Source organism: Caenorhabditis remanei, chromosome V (genome assembly GCF_010183535.1).
Source record: "Caenorhabditis remanei strain PX506 chromosome V, whole genome shotgun sequence".
In the NCBI taxonomy this organism is placed as follows: Eukaryota; Metazoa; Nematoda; class Chromadorea; order Rhabditida; family Rhabditidae; genus Caenorhabditis; species Caenorhabditis remanei.
The window spans coordinates 9,359,044-9,379,403 of NC_071332.1; the positions used below are offsets into that span (position 1 = coordinate 9,359,044).

Here is a 20,360-nt window from a genome sequence, read left to right on the forward strand (position 1 = left end):
GACATCTTCTCATTCCAGAAGACGATGTCTCCAGGGAGTTTGTGGCTCCCGAATGAACTGATGTGGAGTGACTTGAAGAAGGGAGAAAAAACGAAAATGGAATGGCTACTCCAAACTTCGGAAATGAAAAATAACAAGTTGAAAAGTGAAGTGAATAGGATGAAGAAAAAGAAGAAGTGGATTGGAAAGAAGAGGGGAGAAGAAGCAAACAAGGAGACACATTTTGATGGGTGAATCAGGTTACAGATGCTCCAGTTTTAGAGTTTTTTCTTTTACTTTTTTGTTTCTGAGTGGAAGAAAAACAAGTGGAGGAAGAAGCTCTCAAAGTAAGATTGAAATGACTGGCTTGAGTTGTGAGTATAGATAGATTATCTTTTCAAGAAGTATGACACATCTGTCACAATGAAAGCACTTTTTTGAAAATTGCTTGTTCTTCCTGTTTTGTAACTGACTAGTGAGGCTACAGTAAACATATGAGATTTTAAGTTTTTGAGAAAAACCATTTATCCGATTCAGTTTTCTGATACTCATCAATATAATTATGTATATTTCTTTTTAGCTTTAGCAGATATCTGAAATAGAGAAAATGGCGCCGATTATGATTTCATCGAGGACAAGACTACGGTAACAAGACTGCAAATTAAAAATATCGGACGTTTTTTTCGAAATTTTAATTTCATCCCTATGATTTACTGCAGCCAAACTACATTTTTGAAATAACGTAGCACCAACTAGAAACAAACTATTTCCAGAGATCACATGTTCTCTTTTCAGACTTTCCGATTTTCAATATTCAACTCATTTTTTACAGTTGCATAACTAAAGGACCTCCAACTGAGATGAACTTTGAATTGTTTCTCATTGTCCGTCAGTTCCAAAAATAACAAACATCTCTTTAACTCTCTTTTTGACTTATTTTACAAACTTTTCCCCTTGAGACTTGAAATTCGCCGTCCGAACTGACTTCAACATTTTGGTCCGATTGTCAACACTTCTTCTTTTTGAGAGTAAATGACCGAAAATAGAAAACAAATTAGATGAAGTAGTGAACGAAATGAGGGAGCAAAAAGTCAAAGTTTAAAGTTTTCGGAGCTTCTCTCGAAAATAGCAACATTCGTTGAATGTGTACTAGTCCGCACAAATCTCTGACATCTTCTCGTTTCTCGTGTTTCTCAACGTCTTCTGTGCGAAAAACCTCTCGCTCAATTAGTTCAACAATCTGATTGAAACTGAGCCAATTCTCGGATCTTTCTGGAGAGATACACGGGCGGCTCAATTCTAGAAATAGCTCATTGACAAAGGGAAAACATTGAAGAAAGAAGGAGAAGATGTGTGAAACAAATCAAATCAAAGAAGTCGTCTTTCGGTTTCCCCTATCCAGACACACATACTTCTAGTGGTTGTTTTGGTGTGGGGCGTCGTCTCGTTTTTGGAAGAAGAGGTAAATGAATCGTCGTCCGGAGGCTTCTATGAGAGCCTTGCTCGAAAATTATTTCGGAATCTGTGTTGGCTGAAACCTCCCTTTACCACCCCCCCCCCCCCCTCCATATTTACACACGTTTTCTTCGTATTCCTACCAGTAAGATGGTGTATAGACGACGTCATCACAGGAGAAATAACGAGAGGAAGAGGGCTGGAAAGATATGTTGAATACAAATAGATGGGTGGAACTGGATGTGGGGCGAGAAAATAAATATAGAAGCGAAAGGGGGCCATCTTTTTTTGATGAGCGCGCAAGGAGAAAAGCAGCGGTCAAGAATGAGAATAACAGCACATGCAAACGGAGGAGGGTTGAGGGTTCTTTTTTCGATGAAAAATGAGCAGAGAAAAGCCAAATGAGACAAAGAAAACAAGGTCAGGTTTTGAGAAAAAGAAGGTTCTTCATTAGCAGAATTCTCACATTTCTTTTCTCATTTTTATTTATTTCCATTCTTTTTGCAGATTTTCGAAGTATTCGTTTTGAGTTGGAATTACGTTTAGCTCTCGACCAAACACATTTTGAATCATACTGTCTCGTGATTGTTGGATACGAGTGGATAATCGGAGTTTGCGACAAACATCTGGCAGTTCTGAAAAAAGAGAATGCTGGAGTGCTATCACTTTTGTAGTTATTGTCAGGATTCACAGCTAAAACACATAACTCACGTCTTCTATAAGCTCTTCTGAATAGCATATATAAAGGGATACTGTATTCGAGAACCATTGCCAAATGATTTAGTGCAATATAAGGTGCATATTTCATTAGTGAATGACATGTTGAGTCATCATTTTCTTCTATTCTTGTTGTCAGTTGGCTGCTAAAAGAATCCACCAAAGTGACTAAACTATCCAGCACAATTACCGGAAGCAATGCTTTTCTTACAACTCTGAAATTGAGTTTTCTTTGAAGACTTTAATTGAGTTTTGTCTGCTTACATCATGTTCTCTATAATCTGATATCTCATAGACAACGACACTTTTCCCATGAAAGTCAAATCTTTCTGATATTTGAGTGTTAGATTTCGATTCAGAAAATAGAGCCCAATGCATCCCTGAAAAGTTTTGAATGATCAAACTTCTTCATCAAACTCCAAATTAAATGAGCGGTTTAGTTACCGTACCCCGATAATTATAACTGTGACAACAGCTGACACAACACAGCCTCTGCATTGAAAAGATGCAAAATATACGTAACCAGTCACAGATAGAAATACTAAAATTATGTAGACGGACCAGGTACGATTGGTTTCATACGAGACGGCCCAGTTAGTTGAAATTGTTCTTTCTGAAATAAAAGTACTTTTTGACTTTTTAACCTAAAATTAAAAGAATTTCTGAGAATATCTTCTAAGTAAATGTTACATCACAAAATGCAAAAAGTGATCGACACTGCCGCACAAAAACTATCATTATAGTGAAAGTGCTTCTAGAAAATCAAAAAAACCTGAAAACAACATGGTAAGCACCCAATTTGAGTGATAAACAGTATTCAGATTTATGGGATTGATTTTCAGGTCTTCAGACATTATATCTTTCCTCTCGTTATTTAATCTTCCGGGTTCATTATTTTTGAAGGCAAACTCACCAATTAGGCAACAAAAACATAAGGCTGTTATAGCCGAATAGGTCAAATCATATAAGAAATAAATGACATTCAACATCTCAGCTGACCCTCCAAACATAAAAAAAAAACTGACACACAGCCTCTGCTAGTCCGCAGAATATATAACATGAAAGAACTAATCCAAAGAGAAGTCTGAAATACTTTTACCATGACGTTTGTCATTGATTTTCAACTTACCCAAAAAATGGATGACATCCTTTCCTAATCTTGAAATGAACAACCAACAAAGTAGCAAAAAGAAGTGATTCAATTATGATAAGAAGTGCATAATATACCCCAATTGCTTTCTGTGCAAACTTATCCACATTTACAGTCTGAAATCCAGAAATTTTCAATCGATTTCTTCCAAATGACGTCACTTACAACTATGTAATGATTTCGAAGCATGACATTGCTACAGTTGAATAGGTTTGTTGACATTTCCGTCGCTTTCACTGAGTACATCTCGTCTGAAAATTAGGAAATGAAGGGAAAAGAAAGAAAAAGAAAAAATGGATGAGGTTGAAGATCTGAACATTTGTTGAAGTGAAAAGAAGAGGTGTGCGCTTTCGTCGTCAGGCAAGACGAGTAAGTAATGATAGGTTAGTTGGAAGAAAAGGTTAACGCTAGAGAGAGATTTCTTGCTTTTAGAGAAAGATGTATGAAATTTCAAAATAACAGAAAAAAGGTTTTGTTTTCAAAACGAGATGTTTCGAATTGGCCAACGCAATCTTTATAAGAATTATAATTCAAGATTCATTAGTAAACTAAATGAAAGTCTCGTTCGAAGTAAAAAAACCAAAGTGTCTGGAGAGATTCCTAGGCCGATTATTTCAGAAGACCGGGGAAATATGCAATTGAATTCCTCGAAAGCTGTGTGGAATGGAGTAACCAAAATATTGAACACGAGCAGTCTAAAAATTTTCATTTCTAGAGAACTAGAGACTAGAATTGTTCCTCTGGTTCAATATAGTGTCTGGTTTCTCATTTTGTCTATTGCTGGGTTTTTTTCTTAACCTATTAGTACAAACGAGATGTTTCCTAAAAGTGGCAATTTCCTTTAAAATTATATGAAATTGATCAAATATATGATATATTATGACATTTTAAACTGTTGGCGACAAATACAACTGGAAACTCGAATTTTTAGTTTCCAAAACCTTCAAAGAGAATTAGAGCTTTTGAAAAATAAATTCTTGAACATACCATCTGTTTCATTTTTATATATTGACATAGTAAAGGGCAATAAAACTAGAGAATAAATATATAGAACACACAGAATTTACTCAGAATTTTAACATAAATCACTCGACGCAAAAAACAAGAAATGCGAAATTTGGTCTAATTCAATTTCCTTTTCTATGCCGTTTACAACTACTATAACATTTTATTAGCTCGAGATCAGAAAGCGTATTGGGGAAAAATGAGTATAAGAGGGAAGGAAATGTTACAAAAAAGAGAAGTTGATTGTTTCTAGTCTTTCCTTATAAATGTCTAGTTTATAGCTGGAAGTCTATCCAAATTCTCGTAAAGCTCTTTTCGGTGTGGCATGAAGTGACGACGAAGCATGTGTCCAACGATATGAGCAATCGATGAAAGTGCCAAAACGACTCCGCAGAAAACAGTGGAACGGTTTTGAAGGGATTCAGAGAGGGTTCGTTTTCGGGTTCTCTCGCACAAATAGACTGAAAAATAAACTTTTTTTTTTGTTATTTGGTTTTAACTAGACAACTGGATAATTTTTACTAAAACAGGTGTTTTGTAGTGTAGCCTTCTGGGTATATCTAGCCTTTATTATCTGCAAATGTTGTTTTTTGATTCTTACGGGACAGATCAAAATTTGAGTAGGTGCAATGAACTACAAAGAATCAACAGGGTTCCGTGAACCTGTGGAACAAACAAATTATCAACTCACAATTACTTTTCGGACCATACGGCTGAACATCGATTTCTGGAGAGAACATCACTAGAATTGGGAAGCTGAAACGAACCCAAGTACCATCTGACAACTTTCTATGGAACTCACTCAAAGTTCTCACTGTGTAATGTCACATTTATTCTATCCTCACAAACATATTTTTGCGTCAAAGGAGCCGAGAAAATAACTGAAGAGTTATCCGATTCAAATACTGCCGAACTTCCTGAAAGAACTCAGATTTTTAACTTTTATCTAATTGGCTAGAGTACCCGCAAACTTCTCCACATAAACCACCTTATTCAGCTGCCATCTCAACTCGTCAACACGTTTTACACGCATTTCTTCCTTAAAAAAACAAATTGAGATTCAGAAAAATAGAAAGAGCAATCAGGCTAGAATACAACTTCAAAAAAGAACTTACCGTTCTGAATACAAATTTCAACGTTTTTGTTCTCCCATCTGATTCCTCAATTGTGGAGGAAATTTTGGCTTCACTTTTGCGATCGGGAGCACATTTCCCCTTGATCAGACCAGATGGAAGGTGAAACTGAAACATGAAACATCGAAATCAATTCGAGAATATGGCTTCTTGTTCTTCCAATCTACTCAGACTGTTCTGTGGAAAAGTGTGTCAAATTCATACTCACATCAATCGGGACGCTGTTGTTATTCTGCTCGTTCAAGATTTTGACTTGAAAAGTAACACTCATGCATGTTTCTCCCTGAAAACCCTTCTTCTTCAAATAATCTATTTTTTCTAAAAACTCACACCCCCTTTTTTCAATCCGATCGTCTGATTATCATAGACAAAACTAGATTCAGAAGATGGTGAAGTAGTAGTTGAATACACAGTATTTATTATCAGAAATAAGTAAAATAAAAACATGGCAAACTGGAACTTATAGGGAGACAAAAAAAGAAGAAAACTGAAGGGAATAGATGAAGAAGATTCTTTTGAAGAGAGGCGACGAAGAAGAACAAATAATTCCGTGTGGATTGGAGGAGAGAGGGACCAAGACCCCAAAATGAGCACACTTTTAAGCTCTTTTGATGTATTCCATTCTACGACCTCCATACACATCTTTCCGCTTTTCTCCACTTCTTTTCTATTGTCTGATTTGGACATCACTTTTATTAGGTACAACCAGTTTATTGACACCAATACGAAAAGAGAGAACGAGTCAATTAGTAGTGCGTATTCTATCGATACTAGTTGAGACCTTCTCGAAGGCCTCATCGAAAAACTTCTGCAAATCATTAAAATACTGCGGCTCGTAATGGGTGACTTTGATAACGAATCGACTTCTTGGTTTCCGATCTTCACGGAGAATAAATGCAGTGAGAATCAGAAAATATACAGGGAGACAATGAACAACTGAAAATTATTAAAGAATATGACTTCTGAATAATTAGGATTTAACTTACTTTCTATGCTTGCAAACTGGCTCTCCATCGGCATTGATTTCAAAAAAAAGTGAATAATAAAAGATGCTAAAGCATTATAAGTGACATACATCCAAGTGATGATACTCATTATTCGAAACATATTTAGTGTTCTTAAATTCTCGAATATCTGGTATCTCTGTGTCAGAGTTGAACGTTTGTTGAGAGAAGTTTCACGGTATCTCTGCAAATGATTGATGAATCATTGTTCAAATGAGTGATTTATGATTACCTCGTTTTTCTTCAGAAGATAAAGTAATGCTGGAATAGTAATCAGTTGACTGAAAACAATAAAGAAGATAGGTATATTGAGAGCATATCGATTTCCGGTGGATGACAACTGAAAACATAACATATATATCTGGACGAATCTTTATAGAAACCAACCCAACAGTAGTAGACGACGACGCCTCCAGTGTTTTCAGATTTTTGGATCCAAAGGAATAAAAATGCAAGAGAAATCTGTAACCTACTTTCAGTGTTTTTCCATCACAAGTTACCACTTACGTGAATAGTATTCAGGAATATTCCAAACCATTTGTACCGATTCTCATAGTGACGAGCTCGGAATGTTGCCATAAACCTCTCAGCTGTCAGAATGAAAGGACTGACTTCTACAACGAACGCAGAAAGTTTATAGGCAATCCGAAGGTCGCATCTACTTCTTGATGGAAGTATCTCACATCCACTCTCCCACGGACTGAAGTAATTTATCAGGTCTTTCCCGTGAAGAGTCATTCGAACAGCCATATGGATGAGAATGAAAATATTGTGAGTGATGAAGATACATTTACTGTTAAAATGGAGTTTAGTTGATCTTTGTAGTCTCCAAAGTGAATAAAGGCAGCAAGGAATACAGAGAAAACAGAGAATCGTGGTAAAAAAGAGTACGCATCTGAAAAAGATCTCAATACGTGACTTTTTTTTTAAAAAGAAAAGAAAGTTCTAGAATTTTCTTTTCACCTATCACTGCAAAATCGAAGTATCTTTGAAAATCATAGAACTCTAAGCTTCCAAGTATTACCTCAAAAACGATGACGTGGCAACTTGTGCCATCTGCTGACAATCGGTTTCATTCGCCAGCATATCGACTTCTTAATGCAGTGAGGCAACTATTGATGAGGTGATATGCTCAGAGTGAACAGAGAGAATCAACGTAATATCTGAAAAGAAAAAGATAGACGAACTAACGGAAATGAGAAGAAGTCTGCGACCAGAGAAAAACAGAAGAACGAATGTTTTATTCGAGTTGAAGAAATTGAAATCTAGAAAAAGTAAAAGTGCAATACCCTTAAAGAAAATCTTCTGATTCTTCTGGTTTCCAGTCATTAGTCACACTGAACATTTTCATGTCATGGCCCAGGAAGTTTCAGTTTCTCGTTCCGTAACATCAGGTAGAAACAATGAATACCTTCGAAGTCTGTGTCTTCTGAATCTTGTTTTTTTGAACTGGAACAACTTTTTGTTTTCGTAAGTTGATCTTCTCAAATGCCTCATCGAAAAACTTTTGAAGTTCGATGAAATAATGAGGTTGGTAGGTGTTCACTCTGATTGTGAACTCGCTCTGAGGCTTTTTGTCTACTCGAATTATCAGAATACTGAGTATTATGTAGTAGATAGGTATAGCATGGATTACTGTAATCAGTATATTCTCTAAAAGGCATTTTCTCTGTAAACTTACTCTCCACAATTGCAAATTGATCTGCGAATTCCATTGACCCCATGTAAAAGTGTGCAATATACGCTCCACCTGCATTATAAACCACAAAAATCCATGTCACAATACTCATTATTCGAAACATGCTCGATGTCCTCAGGTTCTCAGAAATTTGATATCTTTCCGTAAGAGTACAATGTTTTTGTAAAGATGCTTCTCGGAACTTCTGTAAATTCCACTGAAAACACGTTTCATTCTAATCAAAAGTCTTTTCCGACTACCTCATTCTTCCTCAAAAGGTACAGTAACCCGGGTATTGTGGCAAGTTGACTGAAAAATATAAAGAAAGTGGGTACATTGACAAGGAACCGGTTTCCGGTGTTGGCTAGCTGAAAATTTCGAGAAAATAAGAATTCTAGTTAAAGCTTTCCTGTTTACCCAGCAATAATAAATGATAACTTCCCCAGTGTTTGTAGAGTTCTGGATGTACAGAAATAGGCTTCCGAGAGATAACTAAAAATTAACTAAAAGTATTGAAAACGGATTTCAAATGAGCTTCTCACATGAAGAATATTCAGAACAATTCCAAACCATTTGTATCTGTTTTCGTAGTGATATGCTTGAAACGTCGCCACAAATCTTTCGATCGTCAAAATGAATGGGCTGATTTCTATTATATACTCGGAGAATTTATAGAATATTCTGATATCACATCTGCTTCGGGATGGTATTATATCGCACCCGCTATTCCAGCTATCAAAGTAATTGATAAGATCTTTTCCATGAAGTCCAATACGTGCAACACAATGGATTAAAACAAAGAAATTATGAGTGAAAAGGACACATTTGCTGTTGAAATGAAGTTTCATCGATATGTGAATTCTAAATAAAGCATAAAGATTCACAGGAATACAGAGGAGACAACATATAAATGAGACAAAAAGAGTTATTCTGGAAAAATGAAATGTGAAAGTGAGTTTTCAAAAACTAATCGGATTTGGAAGTCGAATTTTAATTACCTGAGATTTGATGACGTCGCAACTTGAGCCATTTGTTGGCAATTCGTTTCGTTAAACATGATAATGTTGACTGGCAGAAAGTGAATGCAGTGAGGCGAGATGTGTATTTTCGAAATCACCGTGAACTTATTATTTTTGTGATATACTCAAAAATACCACAAAAATACGAGAGAAGCATACGAAAAGACCAGAATGACGATGATAACAAGACGAAACGAATAAGAGAGGGATTGAGTTTTGATTCTGATTCACATATCCTATTGTGAATCATCACTACAACCTCTTCTGTCCGACAAGGAAATTGAGTTTCTGCAATGTGATCTCTGAAACAGTTGTAGAAGTTCAATATTTTTCAGTGAAAATAACAAAACAGTAACAAATTTTTAACAAAACAGGAAAAGTGCAACAATAAACTATAAATGTGAGAATTATTCTGAAACAGAAGCATCTTGGACATCCGGGTTCTTTACAATGTACTTGCAAATCGATTCCATTTCTTCATAGATTTCTGAATCATTAGATCCATACTCCAGACATTCTGGTGTAGTGTTCACAAATTCCAGCCAATCCTCCACGGCAAATGAAAGATCCAGATGCTCCGTAATTTTTTCGATAGGTGGGTGATGAGCGAGAACTGTTCCCGGACGCATGTGAGTGTGAAGAAACTCCCAGCATTCTTCTTGTTCAGTTTTGGAGAGGAAGAAGGAAAACACATTGTTCATTACAATGAACTGATTGTCTTTAAAGACATGTGGAAGGTGACGAATGTCATCGCGAAGAATTTCCACATTCTGAAATGTATTATAAATAATTAAAAAATAAGTAAAATAACAAACCTTCAATCCAAACTGGCGAATCGTTCGTAATGTAAGAGCAGCGTAGTCAGAGTCCATTTCAACACCAATCGTACTAACGTTCCCATTACTGAAATAAAGCATAACATACCGAAAATTGAGGTGTAAAACTTACGTGAAAATAGAAGCTCCATAGACAACAGCACCTAGCCGGCTTCCAATATCCAGTACATGTTGACAAGTCGGAGGCATCAACTGATCGAACATGAATTTTACTTGTAGACGGCTCAAACTGTGACTAATGTAATTCAGAGAAACGGTATCTCTCGAGTTACATGTTGGACAATAAGTGCGACTGAGCACGTCACGTTGAACCAGTTCTTCAACATCGTCGTCATCGTAGAGGAAGGAATCGACTTCGCACTGAAAGTTGAATGATTAAATATATACTCTTTAATAATGTCACTAACTGTATTGACTTCAGTACAATCACTATCAAAGCCTTCGGTAGGATATTTTAATTTATTAGGAGCTTTGGACGGCACATCGACTGCTTTATCTTTTAGATAAGTGGCGATTCTGTTGAGTTTACTCGCACCTCTTTCGAGCATTTTCTTTCGTTTCTCTTTCTCATGATTCGATGTTATCTGATCGGAAGGAGTTTCATTGACATATTTAATTAACCAATCTTTAACTTCAATCACTTGATCGATTTCCAATTTCGACAGCAGTTCCACAATTTCAGCCTTTGCTTCTCGAGTCTCCTTTGCTTTTGAGCCGTCCCGATTGCAACACGACATGCTGAAAAATGAATGAAAAATATGCTATTAATAGAAAATTTAAAAAAAAACGACTGTCAATATTATATAGTTTAAAAGTATTTTACCGCCGAAGAAGGGTTTTTGAAACTTAACTACGAATATTTGAAATTACTTTGGAAAACATCAAATCAAGCAGAAAATTGGGCGCTAAGTTAGTTGGGGGGGGGGGCCACTCAAAAAAAATTTTGTGGGAACTCCGAATCAGTGTGCTGAAAGATGAACAAAGTGTACAAAATCTGTGTGATTCTTGTCGGGGCCATTTTTCACCATTCTCTTAGGCTTAGGTTTCTTAGAAATTTGGAAAAAAATTGACAAAAATGGACAAATTAATAGTTTTTGTCAATTTTTTTTTTCGAATTTCTAAGAAACCTAAGCCTAAGAGAAAGGTTAAGTAACAAAAAAGTGCCTCTCCCACGCCTTCAGCCACACACTTTCAGCCAAAAAAATTGCCTAAAATTTCGAAAATTTGAGTGGCCCCCCCCCAACTAACTTAGCGCCGAAAATTGCTGATATCAACGTTTTAGAACAGGGATAGTCAACGAAATCTTCAAATTTTGATGCTGCGTCCAAAGTAACGAAATAGAAGAACGAAATAAAATAAGTTGGGATGAGAGAGTGGAGGGTGCGAGACGACATACAAAACGGGCACACTCTCAGCAACCATGTTGCAACACAAAAAATAGAAAAATCTAGTTTTAATTGGAACAAATTCATTTCAATAATTTAGGGACGAGGTCGTGTGAAAAAGATAGTGTACATTTCTTCCATATTACATAGTTTAGACACGATTATTATAAATAACGTTAGTGAATTCGATTTATGTTACAATGAGTTGCATTATACGGCGAGTGAGTATGAAGTGGAGACGTCCGCCTAGACCTACGAATCTCTCCTGGGTTAGAAGACTGATTTCTGGCAGCCTACGCAGTACGGTGACCATTGGGCGAATTCGGTCCAACACTGGAATTCGAAAATCTTGATGAGAAAAATTGAGCTTTACTTTCATACCTTCAGGTGATATTGCATCTTACAACACCTGCATTGACGGATTTTGTGACTACTGTATATTGTTCCCCCACACCGTCCGCATATTCCGTTCGGTTTCTTCTTCTTGCAGCCTGGGGATTGTGATGGCAACTTTTCGGAGCTGCAAATATATTTATTCTATTAATGAAATTCTCCGTTTCTCACCTGAAATGGTTGAAAGATAGGTCTTCTGTCAGGGCATTTGGAGCCGTCGCCGGAACAATTTCTCCAGTCTCGTTAAGTTGAAAAACTAGTGGTCCGATTGATTTAGGCAACAAAGCAGGCTTCCGTTTTTTGACCTCGGGGATCCAATCTAACGGTTCAATCGAAATCATTGATGTTGCTACTTGACCAGTGAGTATTATCTTTTCAGTAGAAACAAAACATGACTGGCGTCCTGACGTAGCAATTGTTGGCGTATGCAATGAAGATGAATAGAACGTGCTGGATTTGAATTCATCCGTGACTTTCGCTTGTTGATCAGGATAAGGTCGGAAACTGTGAAAGGGCATCCCACCACTAACCGCACTTGATAAAGCTTGTTTCTGAGGAGACATCGACAGAGTTTCTAAAAATCCTTTCTTCTCTGGCTGTTTTCGAATCGGTTCAGCGGAAAATTGTGCGAGGCTTGTGGAGACGTTAAGAGGAGAATGCATTACTGGTTGGGATGCAGCTGATAATTTCACTCTAGTAATCTGAACATCAGTTTTTGATACTGTAGAGAGCTTATCATTCGAACAGATTGAAGTTTCGTGAACTGATAATTCAGACATTGACGATTTTGCAAGAGCAGCTACTATCGTTTCTGTAGACCGTTTTGACAACGAAGGTGGCAGATGCACGGGAGTAATCGGAACAGTAGGTCCTGCTGCTTCGAAAGACGTGTTAGACAGAGATGTTTGTTCGTGTGAAACTTTCTCACTAGTGTTATTGGAGCATAATGTAGCATTAAACTTCTTTTCACACAGTTCCTTCGAATTTTCGGATTGGGGGACTCTCGGCAGTTGATGAAAAGTTGTCGTTGACGGCTCCCTTCTTCTACAAAAAAGCTTTTGAATTTTTTAAAGATTTTACAAATAATATTTCTATCGCAGAATGGAAAGAGTCTATCAATGGCAGTCAAATAAATTTTACCTGGTGTCCATTTTTCTGGTTGGCGGTTGGGCTGGTCCAGAAGAAGAAGTCGGTTTTGGTCTCAAAAAATTACATAATTATTTTTTATATGACTAGTAATAAATTGTACCTGGTTTCCGAGGCGGCATTCCTGTCCAAATCGCGTCTAGATAATCTATTCGAATCCGGTCTGATTACTCGAGCAGGTCCTACATTAACTGCTGCATTGTTGAGTAAAATGGCCATTTGTTCCGCGTGACTTGGGGTTGGTTCTGACAGTTCTGGGCTGGGGTCTCTATGATTTTGTTCTCGATTGTCAAATGATTCTTCTTCATAAAACGCGTTTCTTAGCTCTTGCAATCGTTCGTTTAACAGCGAAAAACCATTTGGCCGAGAAAGATCATCGAGATCTGATGGTCTCGCGGTGATTTCAATGTAAAGAGTTCGAGAGTTTTCGTAAGAAAAAGAGAAGAAACCATTCAGGTACTTGTTAACATCTCTGGGTGCAATCTCTCTTCTCAACAACCTATCCAATCCTGTACGCACAGCATCGGTAATTGACTTTTGATTTTCCAGCCAGTGAATCAAACGGTGGAGTTCCGATCGACGACGGTTGATATCTTCGAAATGATTATAGATGTGTCTGAAAACAATTAGTTTCGGGGACAGGAAAAACCAGCTTACATGACGTTTCGAAGGAAAAATTCAGCTACGGCGAATACTGGATGCGTTTGAAAATCGGGAGTATTGTTCCGGTAGCGTTCCGTCATTTCGGAGCTCTGTTAGCTGAAGGACGATGCCAGTTCACCCAGTCTGAAAGAAATAATTAAATCGATGTTGAATGAAACATTTGAATTTCGAGTAAAATAAGTTGAGCATTAACAGTAAAAAAAGACGGATTTGGGTGATGCTGGAATGTTTTTTTAAAACCATTTTCCTCTTTCGCTTGTGTGAAAGCTAATCACTTTGGTTCGGAGTAAAATAGAAAACAATAAAAATACCATATTTTTGCTTTGAAAGTACGAAAAAATGTATGAGCGCCAAGAAAATTAGTCCGAAAAAAGTTTGGCGCCAAGCTGCTATAGAGCGTGATTTTTTCCGCGCCAAAACGGTACCGTAATTGTATTATTTAAAAACTCTTGAGACTAAAACTGTGGAGACTTTGAAAATAGAAAAAGTTAATTGAATTTCACTTTGAAAAGTTCATAAGTACACCTTCTTTTGGCGAATGTTGGGGTTTATGAATAAAATTTGAAGTAAGTTAAAGTTTTATTTTGAAACCAAATACAAGGAAAATACCGGTAATAGAATTAACAAGTCTAAATTAAGAGCAGTGATATAAGAGAGATCAAGAGACTTTGGATAAAAATATGCAGGCATCTTTCCATAATATTTGAGTAGTTTATTAAATCGAAAAGCTCCTTCATCAAGAGTGGGAATTGGTTGATCCATGTAGTGAGTTAAAAATTTGTTGGCGTTTTGTTGATAGCTTGGGTGATCCAAAACTTCTTTCATATGAGTTTCAAGTTCTCTTACATTGATTTGGAACTTGTTCATTATTCTTCCGAAACCCTTTTCCTTGATAAGCCAAGAATTTCTGGTTTGTTCTCCAAACATTGGCACAAATATCGTTGGAGTTGCAGAACAAATTGCTTCCTTGGTGCTGAAATATACTTATTCCCCTCATGCTTCTGTACTTCTAAACTAACCTTTTCAGTCCTCCGTGGCTCAAAAATAAAACTGTTTTATTGTGATGAAGAATTTGGTTTTGCGGCACCCATCCAGATGTTTTAACATGATTTCCCAAACCAAGTGGACGGTCTCCTTTCATGCTCCAAATAACTCGATAATCGGTTAACTGATTGATTACTGTCGAAAATGTTTCATAATAATGATCCGGGGCTTTTCTCCAATCAATGAAGGTTCCAAACGCAATAATAATAGTTCCCTTAGATTTCGGGTCATCGATAAATGACAAGAATTCAGAATCCAGAGGCTTCGAGCTCGATTTACAATATGCGCCGAAAGAGAAAAACTGAAATTACAGAATTCATGAGAAGAGAAATCAATTCAATACTCACGTCGTTTGTTCTAGAAGCCGGTGGGAACAACGAATCGGGCATATCGGTAAAGGTGAATGAGCTCTTTCTGTTATACTCGGAAAACGAGAAATATGGAACCGGAATAATGCTTCGAAGAGCCTAAATAATTTGAGTTTTGATAATTCTTCTTTTAGTAAAACCTCTACCCATTTTTGAGCGAAATTCCCCACAATCGCAGTGAAAATATAACTGCCGAACCAATCATAGGCAGCCCATACTCGATGAGAATACTTTGAGACAGAGAAATCGAGCATTGTGAACGGAAGATTACTTGGAACAAATGTTGCGTAGTTTCTGAAATTCTCAAATGAAATATTCTGCATTTTTGAATAAATGTACCTTGAGAATCCTTTGAATGAGCCCTGTGCTGATTCCAGATCAGTTGAATGCATCATTACATGTGGTTTTCCACTGATTTCAGCCATTCCGTAACCACAAACAGCGAATAGAGAGTCTGATAAATAGAGATCCCAGTCTTCGGATACTATATCGAAGAATTTTTCTCTTTTGTGATTCAGAATATTGTTGCAAGTTTCCGAACCAAATCCATAAGCGACGGCCTAAATACTCTCATTGAATCGCCTGAAGAGTTTATTGGGAATACCTGATGAATGAAGCTGTAGTCTTCTTCGAATGCGATTTTATCAAAATCTGGAGAAGAAAATGGATTCTGAAAACCGTCCATATCAATGAATTTCTCCTCCATTCCAAAATCAATATCTGGATGAAATTTCGCAAATTCCAATGCAGTTGTATGATTGTCCTGCTGAAGTCGATGCATAAATGCATTGAATGACGTCGCGTGTGATCTTCCTTGATCCATAACTGTCAGCAATATGCGTGCAGTTTTCACATTTTGGAATAGAAATCCCAGTAGAACTGAAGTAAGAAATATCATGCGAACTAGTTAGAATATCTACCAATTTTTCTTTTTTTTAATAGGTATTTATACAGAAGAGATTTCGTCTAGAGATGATGATTGATATACCAACTACACTACAAGATAGACATTTTTGTAGTGAAGATAGACGACAGCCGCCTGTAAACGATTTGATTTTTTGATCTGATTTTTTCGTGTTTTGTGTTGTACTGAAGAGAGAAATGATAAAAGAACGATAAAGAAGATTAATGTTTATTAGATATAGAATGATCTTTTTCAAAATTTTATGTACACTAACCCGTTAATTTCAGAAACATTTCTCTAGCATCGGAAAATCGTCAAATTCTTTCGGATTTTGACTGAACAGCTTTTTAACCGTTCCATCAATTTCACAAACATCTGGCAACTCTTCGTGATTCAGTGAAATGTATTGACCATCGCCACCCAACAATTCCATTACAAAACAGTCGTTTTCCTCTACAGTGAAGATTTTTGTTCCGGGACAAATGATCCTATCCTTTAGATGCTTCGCGAGATCTTTGCCTTTTTCAAGGAACTTTCCCATTCGATATTCATTTCCTTCGGAATCGTAGAAAAGCGCCTCTTGAAGTTTGAAGTAAGGCAGGAGAGAGCTGGCAGTGATGGTCAGTTGAGTTCGAGGATGTTGATTTCCATGAACCATTTGTTGATGCTGATATAGAAACCGAGGAGACTTGAATACAATTTCTGAAACATAATGAATAAGAATCACAATAAAATTGATTTGAACTTACTACAACTGATACAAACACTGCTTCCAGTCGGTTGTTCCATCGCAAAGCTCGATTGAGGCATGGGAACATGCAGAATTGGAGTTGAAGTTACTTTTTCAGCGCACTGTCTTCTTTTCTTATCAATATCTTCTATGAATTCTTGTATAAACTTGATATTCGAAGCCTTTTTCTTTTCTAGCAACTCTTTCCACCATTCTGATGCTTTCATAACAGTTTTCATAAGTTCTTCGACACCCATTTTCTTGCGGATCTCATTGTCTGGTACTTCGATTCGCATCACTTTGCAAGCATTTCGAAGGTGATGATAAAGAATTCGATTACTTGTGAAAGTGGTTTGACAAAGCTCACAAGTGGCCGGTCGTTTTTTGCTTTGGTGGAATATTTCATTGTGTCGTTCCAGTCTTCCCAGTGAATGAAATTTTCGATGACAGTGAAGACAGGAATGATGTTCTTGGTGATTTCCAATGTTCCAGAAATACCGATCGCGATCAAAGGGTGGAGTAATTCGTGACATGTACGAAAGTCTTGCCTGAATAAACAAAAGTCATTATTGTTTTTCAACTTAAGTTGCAATACCTCTTCATCTTCGTCTTCATCATCGTCCAATTCAAATTCTTTTTCAGTTTCATCGTCTCTGTTCATTTTCATCACTTCATAGGGAACTACTACTTCTGCTTGTCTCACCAAACTTGCCACCATTTTCCTTAGCCGTCGATTATCGATATCCATTCCGAGAGGAGGAAAATGTGTTAGCAATTCTGGACAATGGTGTCTCCAGTGTTTATATAATGTTTTTAGAAATCGAAAACCGTATCCGCAAAGATCACATATATACGAAACTGCTGATTCGCTACAACATTTCCCTGGACTGTTCTGATTTGTGTGCACACCATAGTGCGTGTTCATTGTTCCACTTGGAAGATACAAATTACAGTAGATACATAAGGAGAGTATTGACTTGTCGTCGTGATATGTGGTACGACAACTTCCTTCTTCTTCGCCATTATTCCATAAGGTATAACGATCAAGAGTTAATCGGAAAGCGGCTTCTCGGAGATCTTCTGACGACATAGCCTACAAATTAAAATTATGTTGATTTAAAATAATCATTAAGAGAGATAGAAACCTTTCTGTCATCTTCACAAAAAATTGCTTTTATTTCTGGACAAGAGTTTTGCCAATGAAAATCCAAAACAGTCAATCGGTTGCAGAAAGTACTGCACAAGACGCACAACCAGTCGCCGGTGAACTGAAAAAAATAAATATTGAACGAATATTTATTTCTTGTTACTCACCAAATGTTTTTCCAAGTGTCGTTTAAGGGTCGAAGGATGCTTGAATTGTGCATCACAGTGTGGACAATTATGTTCGTTTCCCATAGCGTCTGCGAAAAGTATTGGAAGTTACGAGTAAAATTTACCACTGCCTCCTGCACGAGAAAAGCGACGCTAAATGCACGAGAAAAGCGACGTCTGCCGTCTCCACTCTCTCACGCGTGCAAATAGAGCGCGATTGCATCACACACTGAAAAATTTTTTGCTGAAATTGAAACGGTTGTCGGCGACTAGAAAAACATAATATTTTGAGACTGAAAGTGATATAAATGAAATGAGGGGATTTTTAGCTATAATATGATATACAAAACATACATCAACACTGGGAATGGAATAATTATGGCGCGACACCGCATCGAATTCAGATTTTCTATGGATTTATAACATTTTCCAAAGTTTTTCTTGTTTTTTGTTATAAAAATTATGAATTGTGTCGATTTGTGCTGTAATATGGATAATATCCACAAAAAATACAATATGTTCACTCTCTTCACATCATTGCATCTACAGTATGACCGACATGGACCGAAAACTGAAAACACTTCTTTTTTTCAAAAAAAGAAGATGGTCAAGTTATTCAGAATATCTTCACCGTCATTTTCCACTATCAAACATTAAATTCGGTTGAAAACTGAGCTGAGTAAAAAATTTGGAGAAATCAGTTGAAAATCGTGAAAATATGGCGATTTTTGGAGGTTTTCGAAGTTTTGTGAAAAAGTGAAGACCATATTCAAAAATCGGAAACGATCAACTTATTGGGACAGTTATCAGCTACATTTTGAGCCATGATACGAAAGTTTTCCTTCAAAACGAAGTGAGTTAAAACTTTTTGAAAATTTCGAAAAAGTCATAAAAAGGAGTAGGGTTACTGTAAGACACTTCGTCACGACGTCTGAAGAAATGATTGTTTTCCAATCTTTGGTTTTTTGAGTAGAGCACATCTCGATCTTCATATTTGTAGTTGACAACTTTTTTGTACGAAGTCTTCTTAGAAAGATATAGATCCATGAATGAAAAGAACCGATTTAACGAAGGAATGCAGAGAGCCCATGCTTTCATGAGCCATAACTTTCCAGGAACGCATCGTACAAAAAAGTGGTCAACTAGAAAAATGAAGACCGGGCTGTGTACTATAGCAACAAAGAAAGTTTGACAAAAAATAATAATTTCTCCAGACGTAGCGACGAAGTCTTTTCCAATAACCCTATCATCTCTTCTCCAATGGCATTTGAAAACCTCATAGCACAGTTCATTCTGAAGCAAAAAATATATTTTATAGCTTAAAATGTAGCTGACAACAAGGACTATAAGTTATCCGTTTCCGATTTTTGTATAAGTTCACTGCTTTTTGAGCGTTTTCGATCAAAACTGACCATATATTAGCTGTCGTTTTATCTACTGTTCAGTATTATTTTCCTCTTTTTTTTTGGATTTTCTAACATTATTGTTATTGTTCTTTTGATTTCTGTTTTTAAAATCCTAATTTTTCTTTGGAAACACCAAAATCTGACAGTTTTAAATCAAACACCCTCAAATCCCAGTGAGAGAGTGAGAGACTTGCCTCCCTGTAGGAGACGCAGACCGCGTGCGAAGAGAGAGGCGCTTTTCTCGTGCAGGAGGCAGTGATTTACTGATTTTATCTGTGGCCGCCGCATAATGGCATTCAAGGCCACGGCCATTCTTTGCACGACGGCCGCTGCCGAGGGAGTCGACAGAGGAGACTTGGACCGAGGTATGTTTATTTTGTACAACGTTATATCACTCGTTTTTATTAAATTCTTTAGTCTTCATGATTCATTCCGAGCAAGATAAAACAAAATGGTAGCTTTGAAAAATTGGCAGTGGAAACCTTCGAGCATTACAACGAGCATATTAGCTTTTTTAAACATTCTAACGGCATTTGGATCCTATTTAGCAACTTTTTTATTTAAAATCAAATTCGAAGAGTTTTGCTTCTGTATTTTTAGTTTTTGAAAACTTTTTCCGTTCTTCTTTTTAGTTTTGTTTTTTTTACCCGAAATCTAATTGAAAGGAAGGTTTATGCTGCGTCCAAAGTAACTTTTCCGCGGAAAAGGTGTCCAAAGTAGCCATTTCCTTTCCTCGTTTTCCTCTGCGCCTTTAAGCTAATCGCGGCGAGACCAGCGCATTTTTTAGGAGGGAAAGTTAAATTTTCGAAATTAAACTTTTTTTTCGAAATTCCCTCCTAAAAATACGGTGGTCTCGCCGCGATTAGCTTAAAGGCGCAGAGGAAAACGAGGAAAGGAAATGGCTACTTTGGACACCTTTTCCGCGCGGATTTTCCGCGGAAAAGTTACTTTGGACGCAGCATTAAAAATGAATTCAAATGAAAAATATGTTATTTAGAGAGCTGAAATTGGTTTCGCGATGTCTGTAAACA

The 20,360-nt window shown here is 36.9% G+C and overlaps 6 protein-coding genes across 6 annotated transcripts; all 6 read right to left on the reverse strand.

Annotated features, from left to right (window-relative positions):
• Positions 1-1,920: 1,920 nt before the first annotated feature.
• On the reverse strand, positions 1,921-3,547 carry GCK72_018481 (uncharacterized protein; the record flags this gene model as incomplete). Its single annotated transcript, XM_053732576.1, has 6 exons — positions 1,921-2,069; positions 2,146-2,366; positions 2,416-2,531; positions 2,601-2,643; positions 3,281-3,417; positions 3,467-3,547. 6 exons carry the CDS (start codon positions 3,545-3,547, stop codon positions 1,921-1,923), a joined length of 747 nt encoding a protein of 248 aa, XP_053581489.1.
• A 1,029-nt stretch (positions 3,548-4,576) lies between these two features.
• GCK72_018482 (uncharacterized protein) lies at positions 4,577-5,886 on the reverse strand (the record flags this gene model as incomplete). Its single annotated transcript, XM_003114481.2, has 7 exons — positions 4,577-4,767; positions 4,998-5,062; positions 5,109-5,223; positions 5,270-5,345; positions 5,422-5,547; positions 5,648-5,722; positions 5,770-5,886. 7 exons carry the CDS (start codon positions 5,884-5,886, stop codon positions 4,577-4,579), a joined length of 765 nt encoding a protein of 254 aa, XP_003114529.2.
• A 295-nt stretch (positions 5,887-6,181) lies between these two features.
• On the reverse strand, positions 6,182-7,529 carry GCK72_018483 (uncharacterized protein; the record flags this gene model as incomplete). The annotated part of the gene is made up of 6 exons (XM_053732577.1): positions 6,182-6,375; positions 6,426-6,627; positions 6,676-6,783; positions 6,831-6,905; positions 6,951-7,143; positions 7,468-7,529. The coding sequence occupies 6 exons, from the start codon at positions 7,527-7,529 to the stop codon at positions 6,182-6,184; spliced, it is 834 nt and encodes a 277-aa protein (XP_053581490.1).
• Positions 7,530-7,833: 304 nt separating this feature from the next.
• GCK72_018484 (uncharacterized protein) lies at positions 7,834-9,178 on the reverse strand (the record flags this gene model as incomplete). The annotated part of the gene is made up of 6 exons (XM_053732578.1): positions 7,834-8,078; positions 8,125-8,338; positions 8,382-8,489; positions 8,539-8,613; positions 8,664-8,982; positions 9,120-9,178. The coding sequence occupies 6 exons, from the start codon at positions 9,176-9,178 to the stop codon at positions 7,834-7,836; spliced, it is 1,020 nt and encodes a 339-aa protein (XP_053581491.1).
• Positions 9,179-9,547: 369 nt separating this feature from the next.
• Positions 9,548-10,713, reverse strand: GCK72_018485 (uncharacterized protein; the record flags this gene model as incomplete). Its single annotated transcript, XM_003113961.2, has 4 exons — positions 9,548-9,910; positions 9,956-10,043; positions 10,089-10,336; positions 10,384-10,713. 4 exons carry the CDS (start codon positions 10,711-10,713, stop codon positions 9,548-9,550), a joined length of 1,029 nt encoding a protein of 342 aa, XP_003114009.2.
• A 918-nt stretch (positions 10,714-11,631) lies between these two features.
• Positions 11,632-18,007, reverse strand: GCK72_018486 (uncharacterized protein; the record flags this gene model as incomplete). The annotated part of the gene is made up of 16 exons (XM_053732579.1): positions 11,632-11,694; positions 11,743-11,881; positions 11,926-12,798; positions 12,895-12,954; positions 13,004-13,516; positions 14,189-14,536; positions 14,583-14,908; positions 14,955-15,074; positions 15,122-15,269; positions 15,315-15,535; positions 15,580-15,854; positions 16,171-16,581; positions 16,629-17,157; positions 17,205-17,702; positions 17,755-17,877; positions 17,924-18,007. 16 exons carry the CDS (start codon positions 18,005-18,007, stop codon positions 11,632-11,634), a joined length of 4,731 nt encoding a protein of 1,576 aa, XP_053581492.1.
• Between the last annotated feature and the right edge of the window lie 2,353 nt (positions 18,008-20,360).